At 41.9% G+C, this 17,629-nt stretch overlaps 2 protein-coding genes across 6 annotated transcripts in view; one reads left to right on the top strand and one right to left on the bottom strand.

Moving 5' to 3' along the window:
- The window catches only part of cwc27 (CWC27 spliceosome associated cyclophilin), a 176,199-nt gene extending 165,262 nt beyond the window's left edge, over positions 1-10,937 (bottom strand). For 3 of the 4 annotated variants that reach the window (XR_013498531.1, XM_078218267.1, XM_078218286.1), the window contains exons 1-2: positions 10,597-10,890; positions 6,762-6,858 (exon numbers count right to left, since the gene is read on the bottom strand). Coding sequence is in view for 3 of the 4 variants with exons in the window: in XM_078218267.1 (XP_078074393.1) it covers positions 6,762-6,858; positions 10,597-10,638 (139 nt within the window). In the remaining variant the exon portion in view is untranslated. Of the gene's footprint in view, positions 1-6,761; positions 6,859-10,596 lie in introns of all 4 variants that reach the window. The other variant, XM_078218276.1, reaches the window with a different exon arrangement.
- Positions 10,886-17,629, top strand: part of srek1ip1 (SREK1-interacting protein 1) — a 35,631-nt gene continuing 28,887 nt past the window's right edge. The window contains exons 1-2 of one of the 2 annotated variants that reach the window (XM_078218310.1): positions 10,886-11,182; positions 13,751-13,798. In XM_078218310.1, coding sequence (XP_078074436.1) covers positions 11,170-11,182; positions 13,751-13,798 — 61 coding nt within the window. In that variant the 5' untranslated portion in view covers positions 10,886-11,169. The remainder of the gene's footprint in view (positions 11,183-13,750; positions 13,799-17,629) is intronic. The other variant, XM_078218302.1, reaches the window with a different exon arrangement.

Consider the following 17,629-nt stretch of genomic DNA (forward strand, 5'->3'; position numbering starts at 1 on the left):
TGACACCAAGATTGGTGGCATAGAGGACAATGAAGGTTATCTAGGATTGCAACAAGATCGTGATCAATTGGGTCAGTGGGCCGATGAAGTTTAATTTAGATAAATGTGAGGTGCTCTATTTTGGAAGATCGAATCGGGGCAGGACCTCGCAGTTAATGGTAGGGCATTGGGGAGAGTTATAGAACAAAGAGATCTAGGAGAACAGGTTCATAGTTCCTTGAAAGTGGAGTCACAGGTGGACAGGGTGGTGAAGAAGGCATTTGGCATGCTTGGTTTCATCGGTCAGAACAGGAGTTGGGGAGTTGTACAAGACATTAGTAAGGCCACACTTGGGATACTGTGTACAGTTCCGGTCACCCCATTATAGAAAGAATATTATTAAACTAGAAAGAGTGCAGAAAAGATTTATTAGGATGCTACCAGGACTTGATGGTTTGAGTTATAAGGAGAGGCTGGATAGACTAGGACTTTTTTTCTCTGGAGCGTATGAGGCTTAGGGGTGATCTTATAGAGGTTTATAAAATAATGAGGGGCATAGATAAGGTAGATAGTCAACATCTTCTCCCAAATGTAGTGGAGTCTAAAACTAGAGGTCATAGCTTTAAGGTGAGAGGGGAAAGACACAAAAGGGTCCAGAGGGGCAGTTTTTCACTCAGAAACATAGAAGACAGGAGCAGGAGGAGGCCATTTGGCCTTCGAGCCTGTTCCGCCATTCATTACGATCATGGCCGATCGTCCAACACAATGGCCTAATCCTGCTTTCTCCCCATAACCTTTGATCCCCTTCGCCCCAAGTGCTGTATCTAGCCGCCTCTTGAATACATTCAATGTTTTGGCATCAACTACTTCCTGTGGTAATGAATTCCACAGGCTTATCACTCTTTGGGTGAAGAAATGTCTCCTCATCTCCATCCTAAATGGTCTACCCCAAATCCTCAGACTGTCACCCCCCCCCAAAAAGAATTTTATGAGTCCTCTATGTGAGGTGGTGCGTGTCTGGAACGAGCTGCCAGAGGCAGTAGTAGAGGCGGGTACAATTTTGTCTTTTAAAAAGCATTTAGACAGTTACATGGTAAGATGGATACAGGGGGATACTGACCAAATGCGGGTAATTGGGACTAGCTTAGTGGTAAAAACTGGGCGGCATGGACAAGTTGGGCTGAAGAGCCTGTTTCCATGCTGTAAACTTCTATGACTCTATAAATGTGAGGTGATGCATTTTGAAAGCTCTGATGCAGGAGGGAAGTATACAGTAAATGACAGAATCCTTAGAAGCATTAACACACAGAGGGATCTAGGCATACAAGTCCAAAGTTCCCTGAAAGTGGCAACACAAGTGGATGAGGTGATCAAAAAGGCATGTGGCATGCTTGCCTTCATTTGATTTGATTATTATCACATGTATTAGTATACAGTGAAAAGTATTGTTTCTTGCACACTATAGAGACAAAGCATACTGTTCATTGAGAAGCAAAGGAAAGGGTGCAGAATGTAGTGTTACAGTCATAGCCAGGATGTAGAAAAAGGTCAACTTAATTTGAGGTAGGCCCATTCAAAAGCCTGATGGCACAGGGAAGAAGCTGTTCTTGAATTGGTTGGTATGTGACCTCAGACTTTTGTATCTTTTTCCTGACAGAAGGTGGAAGAGAGTATGTCTGGGGTGTGTTGGGTCCTTGATAATGCTGGCTGCTTTTCCAAGGCAGCGGGAAGTGTAAACAGAGTCAATGGATGGGAGGCTGGTTTGCGTGATGGACTGGGCTTCGTTGACGATCCTTCATCATTTCTTGCTATCTTGGACAGAGCAGGAGCCATATCAAGCTCTGAAAGAACCAGAAAGGATGCTTTCTATGGTGCACCTGTAAACGTTGGTGAGAGTCGTAGCGGACATGCTGAATTTCCTTAGCCTCCTGAGGAAGTAGCGGCGTTAGTGGGCTTTCATAACTATAGCGTGGCATGGAGGGACAGGTTGTTGGTGATCTGGACACCTAGAAACTTGAAGCTCTTGACTATTTCCACTTCATCTCCATTGATGTAGTCAGGGGCATTTCCTCTGCTACGCTTCTTGAAGTTTATGACTATTTCTTTTGTTTTACTGACACTGAAGAAGAGATTATTGTCATCACACCAGTTCACCAGATTCTCTATCTCTTTCCTGTACTCTTAGTCTCATCATTGTTTGACATCAGACCCACTACGGTGCTGTCATCAGCAAACTTGAAAATCGAGTTGGAGGGGAATTTGACTAGTCATTGGTGTATAAGGAGTATAGTAAGGGGCTGTGGACACAGCCTTGCGGGGCATAGGTGTTGAGGATAATCGTGCAGGAGGTTTTGTTGCCTATCCTTACTGATTGCGGTCTGTGGGTTAGGAAGTCTAGGATCCAGTCGCAGAAGGAGGAGTCGAGCCCTAGGCCACGGAGTCTGGAGATGAGTTTTGTAGGAGCTGTAGTCAATAAATAGGAGTATGACATTGTTGTAATTGTTATCCAGGTATTCCAGGGTTGAGTGTAGGGCCAGGGAGATGGTGTCTGCTGTGGACCTGTTGCGGCAATAAACGAACTGTACTGGATCCAGGCAATCTGGGAGGCCGGAATTGATCCGTGCCGCGACTAACCTTTTGAAGCACTTCATGATGATGGATGTCAAAGCCACCGGGCGACAGTCATAAGAACATAATAGGAGCAGGAGTAGGCCATCTGGCCCTTTGGGCCTGGCCCGCCATTCAACAAGATCATGGCTGATCTGAAGCGAATCAGTTCCACTTACCCGCCTGCTCCCCATATCCCCTAATTCCCTTATCGATCAGAAAACTATCTACCCGTGATTTAAACCATTAATCAGGACATCCATCAGTCGGGGCATAGAGTATAAAAATTGGCAAGTCACGTTGCAGCTGTATAGAACTTTAATTAGGCCACATTTGGAATATTGCGTACAGTTCTGGTCGCCACACTACCAGAAGGATGTGGAAACTTTGGAGAGGGTACAGATAAGGTTTACCAAGATGTTGCCTGGTTTGGAGAGTTTAGCTATGAGGAGAGGTTGGAAAAACTTGGCTTGTTTCCATTTGAACGTTGGAGGCCGCGAGACGACCTGATATAAATTTACAAAATTGTAAGTGGCATGGCTTAAATGGATAGTCGGAGTCTTTTTCCCCCCAAGGTAGAAATGTCAACTACTAGGGGACATAGGTTTAAGGTAAAGTTTAAAGGAGATCGAAGAGGCAAGCTTTTGTTTTCACAGAGGGTAAGTGCCTGGAATGTATAACCGAAGGAGCTGGTGGAAGCCCATAAAATAGTAACGTTTAAGAGACATCTTGACAGATACATGAATTGGCAGGGAACAGAGGGATACGGAGAGCACTGCGGCAAAAGGTTTTTAGTTTAGAAAGGCGTCATGTGTCAGTGCAGGCTTGGTGGGACGAAGGGTCAGTTCCTGTGCTATACTGTTCTTTGTCACCGTCTCCGGTCCCCCCTCCAAACTCCATGCTCTCAATATTGATTCAATTTTCATCTTGGCAACTATGACACTAAACCAGGCCATTTGGAGGTTTTGTGTCATATCTGACTCTATGATGAGCAGCTGACTAGATTAACCATGCTGTCACAAAGACCACTCTTTTCCACCTCCGTAACATTGCCCGACTTCACCCCTGCCTCAGCTCATTCATTGCTGAAAGCCTCATTGATTCCCTTGTTATATCTAGATTTGACTAATTCCATGCACTCCTGGTCAACCTCCCACATTCTATGGTGTCATTCAAAACTCTGCTGACTGTATCCTAACCCACACAACGTCCTGTTCCTGATTACTTACATTGGCTCCTGGTCAAGCAGCATCTTGATTGTGAAATTCTCATCTTCGTTTTCGAATCTTTCCATAGTCTCGCCACTCACTATCTCTATACTCTCCTCCAACCTCACAGGCCTTCAAGATACCTGCGCTCAATTAATTCTGCCAAGGCCCTAAGGTCTGGAATTTCCTCCCTAAACCTCTATAATTCTCTACATTTTTAATTTCCTTAAAGATGCTCCACATCTTCGATCAAGATCTTCCCTAATATCACTTTAGATGGCTTCTGCAAAGTGCCTTTGGATGTTTTATCATGTTAAAGGTAGTATATAAATATCAATTATTACTCCATTATAAATATCACTTGCTTCTACTTTCATGATATCAACTGCTTTTGTTCCTACTTTAGACTAATCACTGCTGAAGTCCTTGTAAATTGTTTCATCACACATCATACTCAACAATTGCAAGTTTCTACTTTTCTCTCCAACTTGTCCAAAACCTATCTTTGAATATGTGATCTCAACCCATCCTACCTCTGAAATTTTCTTCAATACAAAATCATCGCCCAAATACTAACCTTTTGTCTATCCCTATCTCCCTTTGTGCTCCCATTGGCTGCTCAGTGACATAAAAATTTGTTTGATTGCACTGTCTGGATAATACAAGGGAGAATTAAGCTGAATATAAAAAGTACGGAGAAGTGAAAAAGAAAATAATAGGAGCAAACAAACATCATGAAAATAGCTTGGCAGATACCAGGCTTTTTAGAGGAGTGGTGCGGCCTATTAGGGACCAACGTGGAGATTTATTGGTGGATCTGAAGGCATAACTGAAGGATGAAATGAATACTTTGCATTGGTATTTGCCAAGGAAGAGGACTTTGCCAAAGCTATGGTAATTAAGGAGGTTGTTGGTACAATGGATAAAATAAAAATAGAAGAACCACCCAAAAATTTGACAGCACTTAAAATGGATAAGCAACAGATAGGATTGATTCTAAATTGCTGAGGGATGTAAGGGTAGAAATTGTGGAGGTTGTGGCCACAATGACTATGACTGTGTGGCCAAATTCCCCTCCAATTCGATTTTCAAGTTTGCTGACGACATCACTGTAATGGGTCGGATCTCAAACAATGACGAGACAGAGTACAGGAATGAGACAGAGAAGCTGGTGAACTGGTGCGGCAACAATAATCTCTTCTTCAATGTCAACAAAATGAAGGAGATCGTCATCGACTTCAGGAAGCGTAAAGGAGAACATGCCCCTGTCTACATCAACGGGGATGAAGTAGAAAGGTAAGAGAGCTTCAAGTTTTTAAGTGTTCAGATCACCAACAACCTGTCCTGGTCCCCTATGCCGACTCTATGTTAAGAAAGCCCACCAGCGCCTCTACTTTCTCAGAAGTCTAAGGAAATTTGGCATGTCAGCTACGACTCTCACCAACCTTTACAGATGCACCATAAAAAGCATTCTTTCTGGTTGCATCACAGCTTGGTATGGCTCCTGCTGTGTCCAAGACTGCAAGGAACTACAAAAAGCTATGAATGTAGCCCAATCCATCACGCAAACCAGCCTCCCATCCATTGACTCTGTCTACACTTCCAGCTGCGTCGGCAAAGTAGCCAACATAATTAAGGATCCCACGCATCCCGGACATTCTCTCTTTCATCTTCTTCCGTCGGGAAAAAGATACAAAAGTCTGAGGTCACGTACCAACTGACTCAAGAGCAGCTTCTTCCCTGCTGCTGTCAGACTTTTGAATGGACTTACCTTGCATTAAGTTGATCTTTCTCTACACCCAGCTATGACTGTAACACTACATTCTGCACTCTCTCATTTCCTTCTCTATGAACGGTATATTTTGTCTGTATAGCGTGCAAGAAACAATACTTTTCACTGTATGTTAATACATGTGACAATAATAAATCAAATCAATTCAAAAAATCTTCCAATACTCCCTAGATACAGAGGACTGGAGGACTGTAAGTGCTACATCCTTGTTCAAATAAATGGGAGAAAGATAAACCTAACAAGTACAGATCAGCCAGTTTAATAGTGACAGGGAAATGTTTTGAAACAATAATCCAGGAGAAAACTGTTACTTGAACATAGACTAGCAAAGGAGAGTCAGCACAATTTGTTATGAGCAAGCCATATTTAACTAACTTAACTGTGTTTTTCCAGTGAGCTAACAAGGACGAGGACTGAGGATGAGATGGATGAGGGTATGCCCTCAAAAGGTGTTTAATAAAGTACCACATATTAGGCTGGTTAGCAAAATTGAATCCATGAGATAAAAGGGGCAGAAGCAACAAGGGTACAAGGTTGGTTAAGAAATAGAAAACAGTGACTTGTGGTGAATGACATTCTTTCACCCACCATTTAGTATTAGAATCACTGCTGTTTTTGTTATGCATTATCAAAATAACTTTACTTGGGATACAGCAGAGTTTTGAAATTTGAACCCATGTCCCCAAAATATTACTCTGGGCCTCAATAGTCAGTGACATTACTACTATACAATTATCTCCCCATGAAGGAGAAAAATACTGGTAGGAGAAAAAAGGGCAGGAGCAGGACAGTGGGATCCACTGAATTGCTCTTTGAAAGAACCGACACAGATTTGATGGACCGAATAGCTGCCTTCAGTGCTGTACTATTCTGACAGCACCAGATGGCTGCAAAAATTATGTTCGAAGGCACACATCCTTTTGTAGCTGCAAAGTTATACTATATTCATGTTATCAGAAACTGTTTCAATGTATGTTTTAGGGATTCGTTTGATGAAACAATTTGTGCATAAAAATTGATATTACCAATAAAAGTCATCAGGATTGCAAACATTAGCCCAGCAATATCCTAATATTAAACACATCCTCAATAACGTAACTGGAACAAACCTTTCCTTCACTTTTTAAAAAAAAAATCACTCGCCATATTAATATGTTGCATTTTTAGAAAAATACCTTCCAAGCAGAGTTGGATAAAGTTTCTGCACGCTTTTGGTGCCTCTTTGGACCATAACTCTATATCAATGTCACCCGCTGTGGTCTTCAAAAGAACCTGAAAAGTAAAATTCTACAATGAAGAACATGGTCTGAGCTCCAATTTATCAACATTACAGTGAAATCACGAGGAGTCATAAATCAAAATTTCGCATCATCTGAGTATGTCAAAGTCGCCAACCAATCCTGTCAACGGAATAGCAAATCCCTTCGAAAGATGCCAATGATAAGGCGAAATTTGGCAGTGTTAACTCTGGATTAGCCAAAATTATCTAAACTTGTTATATGACTGCACTGACCAGAGCAAAATTAGACCACACGAGCACAAAATCATGGAACACTGGGAAAGCCATCATTTGACATTGAGATCTTCCTGTGAAAGGACATATAAAAACTGCCAGTATGGCTAAATCTGTGAGAAAGTTAAAAGTGTTTTCTATTGGAGAGAAGGTGAAGTTGATACAGCAAGTGGAAAGCTTTGTCATGAAATGGAAAGCGGACATTGCAAAGGAGAGGAAGATTCCACCATCAAGTTTGTCCACCATTATGAAACACTTGGAACATTTCGACAAACAGGCAGCCTCCACAGCAAGGGAGTGAGATTGGCTGCCCATCCCAACATTGAAGGAGCTCTGCTAACATGGTTCAAGGAGGCCCAAGCCAGTGCCACATAGGCTGTAGTGACGCTCCGGGATTCCTCACTGCAGCATATAAACACCAAAAACGTGTCTGACTGCATTGGCGACATGGCAGACTACATTGAAAACAGCATGCTAAGCAGAAAAAGAATGCAGAGGATTTTGAAGCTAACTCCTGGTCTTTTCCAAATTCAGATCATTGTAAGGCGTAAACAAATTGAATAAAGACTTTTTCACACATGTTCTGCTTTACTGTGAATTCATTCTGTACTTGAATCTATAGTTTTTGACAGACTGCGTTTGTAGGCATATCGGGTTGCAGAGATGTATTCATGTGGGAACGGGGTCTCCTTGGCTATTACAAAGCACTGCTTAACACAAGTTTGGAGGCTTTTCCCTGGAATTTGATTCATCAAGACTTTATTGTATACAGTACTCCAGTATATCACATCATTTGTTTGATTAGATGACTCTTTGGAACCTAGGATTGCTTTCTGAATCAAAACTGAAATTTCTGCACCATATTCTGCTTAGCTTTCGCAGTCACATTATCACTTTCAAGATAATTATTAAATTATGAAGCACTTCATAGTTACCTAATACAGAATACTGAGAGGCCTAGATAGAGTGGACGTGGACAGGATGTTTCCATTAGAGGGAGAGACTAGAACTCAAGGGCACAACCTCACAGTGAAGGGACGCTCCTTTAAAACTAAGATTAGGAGGAATTTTGTCAGCCAGAGGGTGGTGAATCTGTGGAACTTATTGCCACAGAGGGCTGTGGAGGCCAGGTCATTGAGTGCCTTTAAGACAAAGATAGATAGTTCTTGATCAATAAGAGGATCAAGGGTTACAGGGAGAAGAAAGGACAATGGGGATGAGAATCACATCAGCCATGATTGAATGGTGGAACAAACTTGATGGGCCAAATGGCCTAATTCTGCTCCTAGTTCTATTGGTCTTATGGTCCAATACTCCCCAATTCAATATGTTGGTCAGGATTTAGGAGTCAATGGTGAAGGATTGGCACTTGCCCCCTCACTGAGATACAGTTACCTACAGAATTTTCACAGGCTTGTGAGCAGTAATCTAGGATTCCTAGAGATCATTTCAGCATTGTGCCCTGTAAAGGATATCTGTAGCTTGTGTGAGCAAGACAGCACAGCTCCTCAATCAGATTGAAGGATCCTCACTGAGATATGGAAACTGTAAATCAGGAAGTATAAATTAGAATACCGAATTCGTAGTAAGCTCACATGGAGATCGTGAAATAGGGAGAAAGAAAGATATTAGGTGAGTGATAGAAAGTAGAAAAACATTTTAGTTTAAAAACATTAGATCTCCGACAATTCTGATGGAATGAAAATCCATACTTCAGCACCGGAAGGGTTGCCTGACAATAATTAAGACTTATCACACCATTAACAAATTATTTAACACCTTGAATGTACCTGCCCTAAATTTTTCTGGTGTACTTTGTGGATAACTAGCAAATCACACTTTCACACCATTACAGCGGGCACAAAATTGAAATCCATGTATCGGCAAGGTACTGATGAAGCAAAGCTGGTGGAGGGACAGAAAACCTCGTACTGCAACTTCTGGATAACCAGACTTAACTGTCTTACACAGACTCTAGAAGTGATTGTTCCATTTATTTCACAATAAATGTGAGTGCTGTCTTGGTCATTGTTATTTCAATTGCAAAATCAAGGCCAATATGTTAAAGAGCTGGAATGTTGTTAAACATACCATCCTAATGGCAAAGTGAGTAAATAAACAATATAGAGTAGCATCACACAGACCACAAGGGTTTGAGCATTGGCCTGTTTCAAATTAACTGACCTCAAATGGAGTGCCAAACTAGTTTCAAAAATCCTAGTGCAGGGAGGGAGAGTGGAAAATTTCACACACATCAATCAGGTTTAAATTTATTTTATTAGTGTCACAAGTAGGTTTACATTAACACTGCAATGAAGTTACTGTGAAAATCCCCCAGTCGCCACACTCTGACGCTTGTTCGGGTACACCGAGGGAGAATTTAGCATGGCCAATGCACCTAACCAGCATATCTTTCAGACTGTGGGAGGAAACCCACGCAGACACGGGGAAAACGTGCTAACTCCACACAGACAGTGACCCAAGCCAGGAATTGAACCTGGGTCCCTGGCGCTGTGAAGCAGCAGTGCTAACCACTGTGTTACCGTGGCGGACTCTTGCACCTATGTAACCCTACAATAATCCTACTAATTCTGTGTTTTCTGCAGGCCATCAAATTCAAGTAAGTGCACTGTATCAGATTCTCCCACTAGCATTCCTTTCAGCAAAGCTCCAAAGTAGTTGTTCCATTAGTAAAGTTATAGTTATACTGAATTAGTAGCAATGTAAAATATATTTTAATAATACTAATCTTTCTTCACTGATTTCTATTCTCAGCTGGCCTTACTGCCTGTCTGAGAGAAGTCAGTCCACGTTCTGATATTATCCACCCATGCCTTATTGGGTTTCCTTGTGTACATGTTCCAAGTGTTTTTGCCTTGCATTACCACTTTTTCCAAACAGTTCCCTTCTGTTTACATCACGTGTCCAAAGTACGTGAGCTTCCTTGATATCACTGCCTCAAACAAGTTTCTCTGAATGCCAACTTTCTCAAGCACCCACTCATTTGTCCACTTGGCCATTGCAGGGCACACAATGTCCATCCTATCGTTGCAAATACCCTTCTTCTTGATGGTCCAGTTTTCGTAGCCGTACATTATCACTGGCCACACAACGGCGTTCAAGAGATGCGTTTACATTATAATCAAGATGCAATGGCTACTCTACACTCGTTTAAGTGAGTTCACAATGCCATGACCCTTGTTGAGTCGAGTACAGGGGTAACATATGAAAGTTGTAAAGCGATGATCAAATTCGACATGGAAGCAAACAGTGACAAATGAAAAATGAAGAGAAATTGAACTAATAAGAAAACAAAGACTTTACATCAAAAAACAGTTAAATTAGACAGAGTGCATGCCCATTTGGACGTGGCCTGCAGAAGGTACTAGCCTCATTGGTCAAACGGCCTTGTTAGTGAATTGATTTAGATGGATCAGCCCCGACATAAAGACACGGGGTGATGTGCTTGTTGTCCCGGGTTGTAGAAATGTATTTACCTTGCCGGAGCTCGGCGGCTCCTGGATGTAGATGTTGCTCATGGCGGTTGTTTAGAGCGCGCGAGCCCGGTTTAAATCCCGGAACGCGCTCGCTGTACAGTTACCGAGCCCGGGGCAGGCGGGCGGCCAGCCGAGCCTGCCTCAGCACACACAATCCACCTTTAAAAACACCCTGTCTGTGAAAACCTGCTTCCCAGACCAGGTACTCGGCTCCAACAGGAACCTTGCCTCCTCCACCTCGAGTCCCCGCGAATTTTTTCTAATCTTCGCCGTTGCGCCCGAGTAATCCGCTCTGGTTCGCGGCGAAATCCGTCCTGAAAGCAGAACGGCGCCATGTCACTGACGGACAAATAAAAGACATTCAATTCACAACGGGAGGACAAAAAGTGCCTTGTGCGATTTGCAAAGGGAAGTTAAGATCTAAGTGTTTATTTTTTTTATTGGCGACGTTTGATTTTTACTTTTGCGGTTACAAGTGGAGTCGGAAATGTGGCTGGTGGGAAGATATTAAACGGTGCACCAAGTCGGTGCACTTGGGAGCTTGCTGGGGTTAGAAGCGAATGGAAGTCTTCAATGGCTTTTGCAGGTGAATGAATGTAATGTAATGATTTGTAACTTCTGCTCCTTTCAGCGCTGTAATGGGAGGGAAATCTAAATGATAGGCCTGTCTCAAGGATCAATCCGTGATAACTGTGACTTCAGCGGGATCTTGTGTTCAGTAGCACATTACTGATGGACCGGAAATAGAAACTGATGTCCCTCCATGTAGTTGTTTCTTATGAGTGAGACAACTGTTATCCAGGTGATCTCACGTTCTCGGGAGATTTGGATACCCCACAGCAGCCACCTCTCAAAGCACTGAAGAAGTGCCATCAGCTGTGCCTTCACAAGAATCGAGTGGCAAGAAAGCTTCCCAAGTCAACTGGCCCAGCATCCAGGCACTAATCACTCAGAACCAGCTTTGCTGAAGGGGCCATGCTCAAATACGTAATGGTAATATAATTAATTGTCACCCATCTGGTTCATTAATGTCCTTTAGGGAAGGCAATCTGCCATTCTTACCTCGCCTGGACTACATGTGACTCTGGACCCACAGGCTGACTCTTAATCACACTCTGAAATGGCCTAGCAAGCCATTCAGTTCAAGGGTAAATAGAATCATAGAAGAATCATAGAAACCCTACAGTGCAGAAGGAGGCCATTCGGCCCATCGAGTCTGCACCGACCACAATCCCACCCAGGCCTACGCCCACATATTTACCCGCTAATCCCTCTAACCTACGAATCTCAGGACTCTCAGGGGCAATTTTTAACCTGGCCAATCAACCTAACCTGCACATCTTTGGACTGTGGGAGGAAACCGGAGCACCCGGAGGAAACCCACGCAGACACGAGGAGAATGTGCAAACTCCACACAGACAGTGACCTGAGCCGGGAATCGAACCCAGGACCCTGGAGCTGTGAAGCAGCAGTGCTAACCACTGTGCTACCGTGCCGCCCCAGGGATGGGTAACAACTGTAGCTTTGCCAATGTAGTCCACATCATGTGAAAGAATAAAAAAAATTGAAGAGATGAAGAGTGATTTGCAAATCTGGTGAAGAGTGGGCATTGACATTGCGACCATCTGTAAACTGGAGGTCATGTATGATGGCAATCCCAGGCGCCAGAGAATCACTGATCAAAACTTCCCTATATATGGATGACAACACCATCTTCTGCACTGATCTGCTATTGGTTGACAAACCCTATGCTGCTGGGAAACGCATGACAGGGTCTGTACTACTGGTGGGACCAGAGAATCCTGCTGGTATGAATGGCCAGAGAATTCTGGCTTTTGTCTACTTTAAACATAAAATTACTAGTCTCTAACTGGATCATAACACAATGCTCTTCTACTGCAGTACACTGAGGGATTAGAAACTGTGTAAAACCTCTCGGGCTGTGTGTTTGACATCGAATGGATATTGTAAATATAAGCTGTAATTGACACCGCAGGGCGCCACATGCTGTATTGAAATAAACAGATCTCGCTTGAGCTTTATTTAAAGTAAATTTTGAACCATCATAAATGTACTTTTATAAATTTTATCAATAAAGTATGTTTTTGTTTTTTTTAAATGCACTGGAGTTTGTCTCTAGATTAATATATTTAAAACCTAGTCCTTGGAGTATTATCCAAAGTTTTAGTCCCAGTGTTTAAAAAAAAATAGAAGTACATGTGAAATTGGAAAAAATGTTTGTGGTTTTCAGAATTGGATAAGCAGCTGAAGAGAAAAAATATTGCAGAGTGACAGGGAAAGAGTAATCGAGTGGAACTAATTGAGTTTCTCTTGCATCTAGGATTCTATTTACAAAAATAATACCAGAACTAAAAGTTTTCAACAATCGGGAAATTTTTGTCTAGTAAAGACAAGATGGAGAAGTGACCTGTTGGAGATCATTGAAGTTTGATAAAATAGACATAGTTTTGGGGAGTTCAAAAGTAGCGGTTATAATTTGTGATAGTTTCTAATAAGTCCAATAAGCAATTCAGGAGAAACTTCACTGTGAGTGGTGAGAATGTGACATTTGTTACGAAGTTGAGTAGTTGAGGCAAATACCATAGATGCATTTAAGAATAAGCTGGATAAGTACGTGAGGGAGAAAGGAACAGAATAGCTGTTGACAGGGTAGGTTGAATTACTGTGGGAGGAGTCTCATGTAGCACATAACATTGGCATAGACAAGATGGGCCAACATGGCCCATTTCTGTGCTGTAGCATCTATGTAAACTAACAAATGTTACAAAGGATTGATCTAGTGTCACAACCCCAAAACATCACCACAAGTGCCTTCTCTTCTTTAATTAACAAAATAAACAAAATTCCTAATCTTCGAGAGAAAAGAAGTTCCAGTCTGTTCTGCCTTTCCTGATTATTGTGTCCATGTAGTTATGTAAATGTACACCCACTTGTAAAAGTGTGTGCAGACTGGTTTTGGTTTGATTTCAAGCATGCTCCATACTTCTTTAAGTATCATTTTTACATTATTTCATTGCTACAGGCTCAAATTTTGCATAATACTGAATGACAATACTGAAAAGGTCAATGTACAATGTAACAAATTATGTTCCAGAAAGATTATATATATAATTTTTAAATATTTTTATTTCAGGACCAAATAAAGACAGTATCCGAGCAGGATGCAAGAAATGTGGATATCGTAAGTAGTAAACATTAGAAAATTATAGCTGTCATTATTGACAAAGAGAGAACTGTGTTCAACTAAAGTACTTCTGGCCAGTAGTAATGTAATATAATCCAGTATTTTGCTGTTCTTGTGTTATTCTGATATTTTCCTTCGCTTGTATTATAATTGTTATTTTTCTGTCTTGAACAAAACAGTTTCTACTGATTTACTGTTTATGAAAATAATTAGCATTCTAGTTCTCTGCAATTTTAAATATGTATGCAGATTTTCCACAGTTTAGATTTTGTCTTAATCCATCTTATTGAGTTTTATCTTTTATGCGCAAATCATGTTTCCACAAACATCACATTTGGAACATTACAATTATAAGCACTGCTGAACCAGACAGCGTAAGATAAAACATCGATTGGTGACTGTTCTTGTAGTTAAATGTTGCATCAAGATTTTTTTACAAGCAATATTGTTACATTGTGAGTATTTGGCATAACTTTTACTAAAGAGATCTGAGACCGTAGGAAGAAGGTGGCAGGAATTAAGTGTAAAAATCCACCTGTTGGTCAATGTATAGAAAAGCTTTTTAGAGTGATGTAGTGAAGCATATTGACCTTGTTGATATGGTTGATGACACCCAGCTCTGCAAGTCTAGGGAAGACTGAAGCTATTTCTTTTGGTGGAAGCTGGCGGAATGGGTGGGCACGTGGCAGATGAGGTTCACTGCAGAGAAATGTGAAACAGTTCATTTTGATCAGAAGAACAAAGAGAGACAAGATAAAATAAAGGGTACAACTCTGGGGAGGGGTGAAGGAGCAAAGGGACCTAGGTATGTATGTGCATAGACCATTGAAGATGGCAGGACAGGTTGAGGGTGTGGTCAATATAACATATAGTATCCTAGGTGTATTGATAGAGGCCTAGAGTACAAGAGCAAGATTATGGTGAACTCATAGAACCACCAGTTGGTTCTCAGCTGGAATGTTTCAATGCACTGCACTTCATGGAACATTAGAGAGAGTGTAGGAAAGATTCATAAGAATGGTTCCAGGGAAAGGAACTTCAGGGTTATATTTTCTATTCAGTCATGGGATGTAGATGTCACTGGCTTGGCCAGCATTTCTTGCCTGTCCCTGATTGCCCTTGAACTAAGTGGCTTGCTAGTCCATTTCAGGGCAGTAAACCACATTGTGTGATTCTGGAATGACATGTAGGATGGCAGATTTCCTTCCCTAAAGGGCATTAATGAACAAGATGGCTATTTTACAGCTATCAACAATGCTCATTAGAACTTTAATTCCAGAATATTTTTATTGAATTCAAATTTCACCCGAATTAGAACCTGTATACTGGACTATTACCTTGGTCTCTGAGTTATTAGTCCAGTGACAATACCACTACGCCACCACCTTCCTTGTTACATAGATTGGAATGTTTTCCTTGAAGAAAAGAAACTGAGAGGAGATTTGATGGAGTAATTCTGAGTGGAGGACAGAGTACTTGGGGAGAAACTGCTCCTACTCGTGAGAAGATTGAGAACAAGCGTGCATAGATTAAAAGAAGCAAACGCGACATGAGGAAAAACTTTTTCATGTGCGGGTACTTAAGGTCTGGAATGCACTGCTTTACAGTGTGGTGAAGGTTCAGTTGAAGCATTCAAAAGGGGATTAGATTGTTATCTGAAAAGACAGAATGTTTAGGGTTATGGGGAGAAAGTGGGAGAATCACACTAAGTAAATTGTTCATTCAGAAAACCAATCCAGATATGATAGGCCAAATGGCCTCCTTCTTCACTGCAACAATTCTGTGATTCCATCCCTCTCCCTAGCAGCACTCCAAGATTACGCCAATCTGTTCACAACATTGATGTGACATTTGATTCGGAGGTGAGCTTCTGATGTCATGTTCACACTATCACGAGGACTGCCTATTTCCACCACCTTGTCTCAGTTCATCTGCTGCTGAAACCCTCATTTGTGCTTTTGTTACCTCTAGGCTCAACTATCGTAAACACGCCTAGGTGGCATCCCACATTGTACTCCCTGTTAACTTGAGATCATCCAAAACTCAACTGCCCGTGTATTAACTCACAGTAAGTCCCATTCCCCTATCTCCTTGTGCTCGCTGATCTACATTGGCTCCCGTTCAAGCAATGCCTTAAAGTTAAAATGCCAAGAAGATGAGCAGGAGGTTAAGATGCGCACACACAGACAGTGGCACAAAACAAGTGCCCACTATGACACATGGGCAACATAAAGCATTCGGATCATTTAAAAAATGTAGAAATATCTGGTTCAGTGGACAGAGGGAAAGATGATTTGTTGTGGAGGGATAGTTATGAAACCCAAAGCACCAAATTGATCCATATTAGGAACTTTACAATGATGCCATAGCCAAAATGACTCTGGATCAATTCAATGAACTTGGATGCCAAGGGTTAGGGTTATGGTTCAAACAATCCTTGTAGAATTATTTCATTAAGTAAAATATTGATTTTTTTTTAGTTTGAATTGATGTTTTGTTCCCACATTTCAAATTTGCAACCACCTACACCAACACTGGCAGATCAGAGTATAGGTCGAAGCCCACCTTTGGAAGGATTTTTCAGAGCTTCAGTGTCGACTTATAATATGCTGCAATCTACAGTAGCTAAATCTGGATTTTAAAAAAAAATCTAGTATCAATAATGGTGACCAGGAAATGACCAAATTGTCGTAAAAATTCACCTGCATCACTAATGCCCTCAGGGAAGGAAATATATTGTCCTTACCTAGTCTGAAATAGCCCAGCAAACCACTTGTTGTGATCGAAGCGCTATGAAAAAGTCACTTTAATGTTGCTTGATATAGGACGGGGTATAGAGTATAAAAGCTGGAGTCTGATGATGCAGCTGTATAGAACGCTGGTTAGGCCACATTTGGAGTACTGCGTCCAGTTCTGGTCGCCGCACTACCAGAAGGACGTGGAGGCATTGGAGAGAGTGCAGAGAAGGTTTACCAGGATGTTGCCTGGTATGGAGGGTCTTAGCTATGAGGAGAGATTGGGTAGACTGGGGTTGTTCTCCTTGGAAAGACGGAGAATGAGGGGAGATCTAATAGAGGTATACAAGATTATGAAGGGTATAGATAGGGTGAACAGTGGGAAGCTTTTTCCCAGGTCGGAGGTGACGATCACGAGGGGTCACGGGCTCAAGCTGAGAGGGGCGAAGTATAACTCAGACATCAGAGGGACGTTTTTTACACAGAGGGTGGTGGGGGCCTGGAATGCGCTGCCAAGTAGGGTGGTGGAGGCAGGCACGCTGACATCGTTTAAGACTTACCTGGATAGTCACATGAGCAGCCTGGGAATGGAGGGATACAAACGATTGGTCTAGTTGGACCAAGGAGCGGCACAGGCTTGGAGGGCCGAAGGGCCTGTTTCCTGTGCTGTACTGTTCTTTGTTCTTTATGTGTTTGTATGGTAAACTCAAATTCTTCCAAAGTCCAAACTTCAATGAGATATTTTGCATCTGTACAAGAAATGGAACCTTGGTTTAAAATTTATTTTGAAAGATGCACCTCCGATATGGGGAAGTTGTTCTGTGCAGTATTGCAGTGAAGTGTCAGCCTAGAATATATATTCAAATCCTTGCATGGAACTTGAACCCACACCTTCTGATTCAAAAGTAGGAATGCTACCACTGACCCAAGATTAGCATTTGGTAAGCTTGGACTTGTTAAATATGATCAATATGTTATAGATTTGTTTGCATCTTATAACTTTACCAACTTCTTTAACCAATTTTCGGGATGTCCATCTCCGAGAAGGTACTGAAGTGCTGCATACTTGAACTTCTGCAATGCCATTGGTAGG

This window comes from Mustelus asterias, chromosome 1 (assembly GCF_964213995.1).
Source record: "Mustelus asterias chromosome 1, sMusAst1.hap1.1, whole genome shotgun sequence".
Classification (NCBI taxonomy): domain Eukaryota; kingdom Metazoa; phylum Chordata; class Chondrichthyes; order Carcharhiniformes; family Triakidae; genus Mustelus; species Mustelus asterias.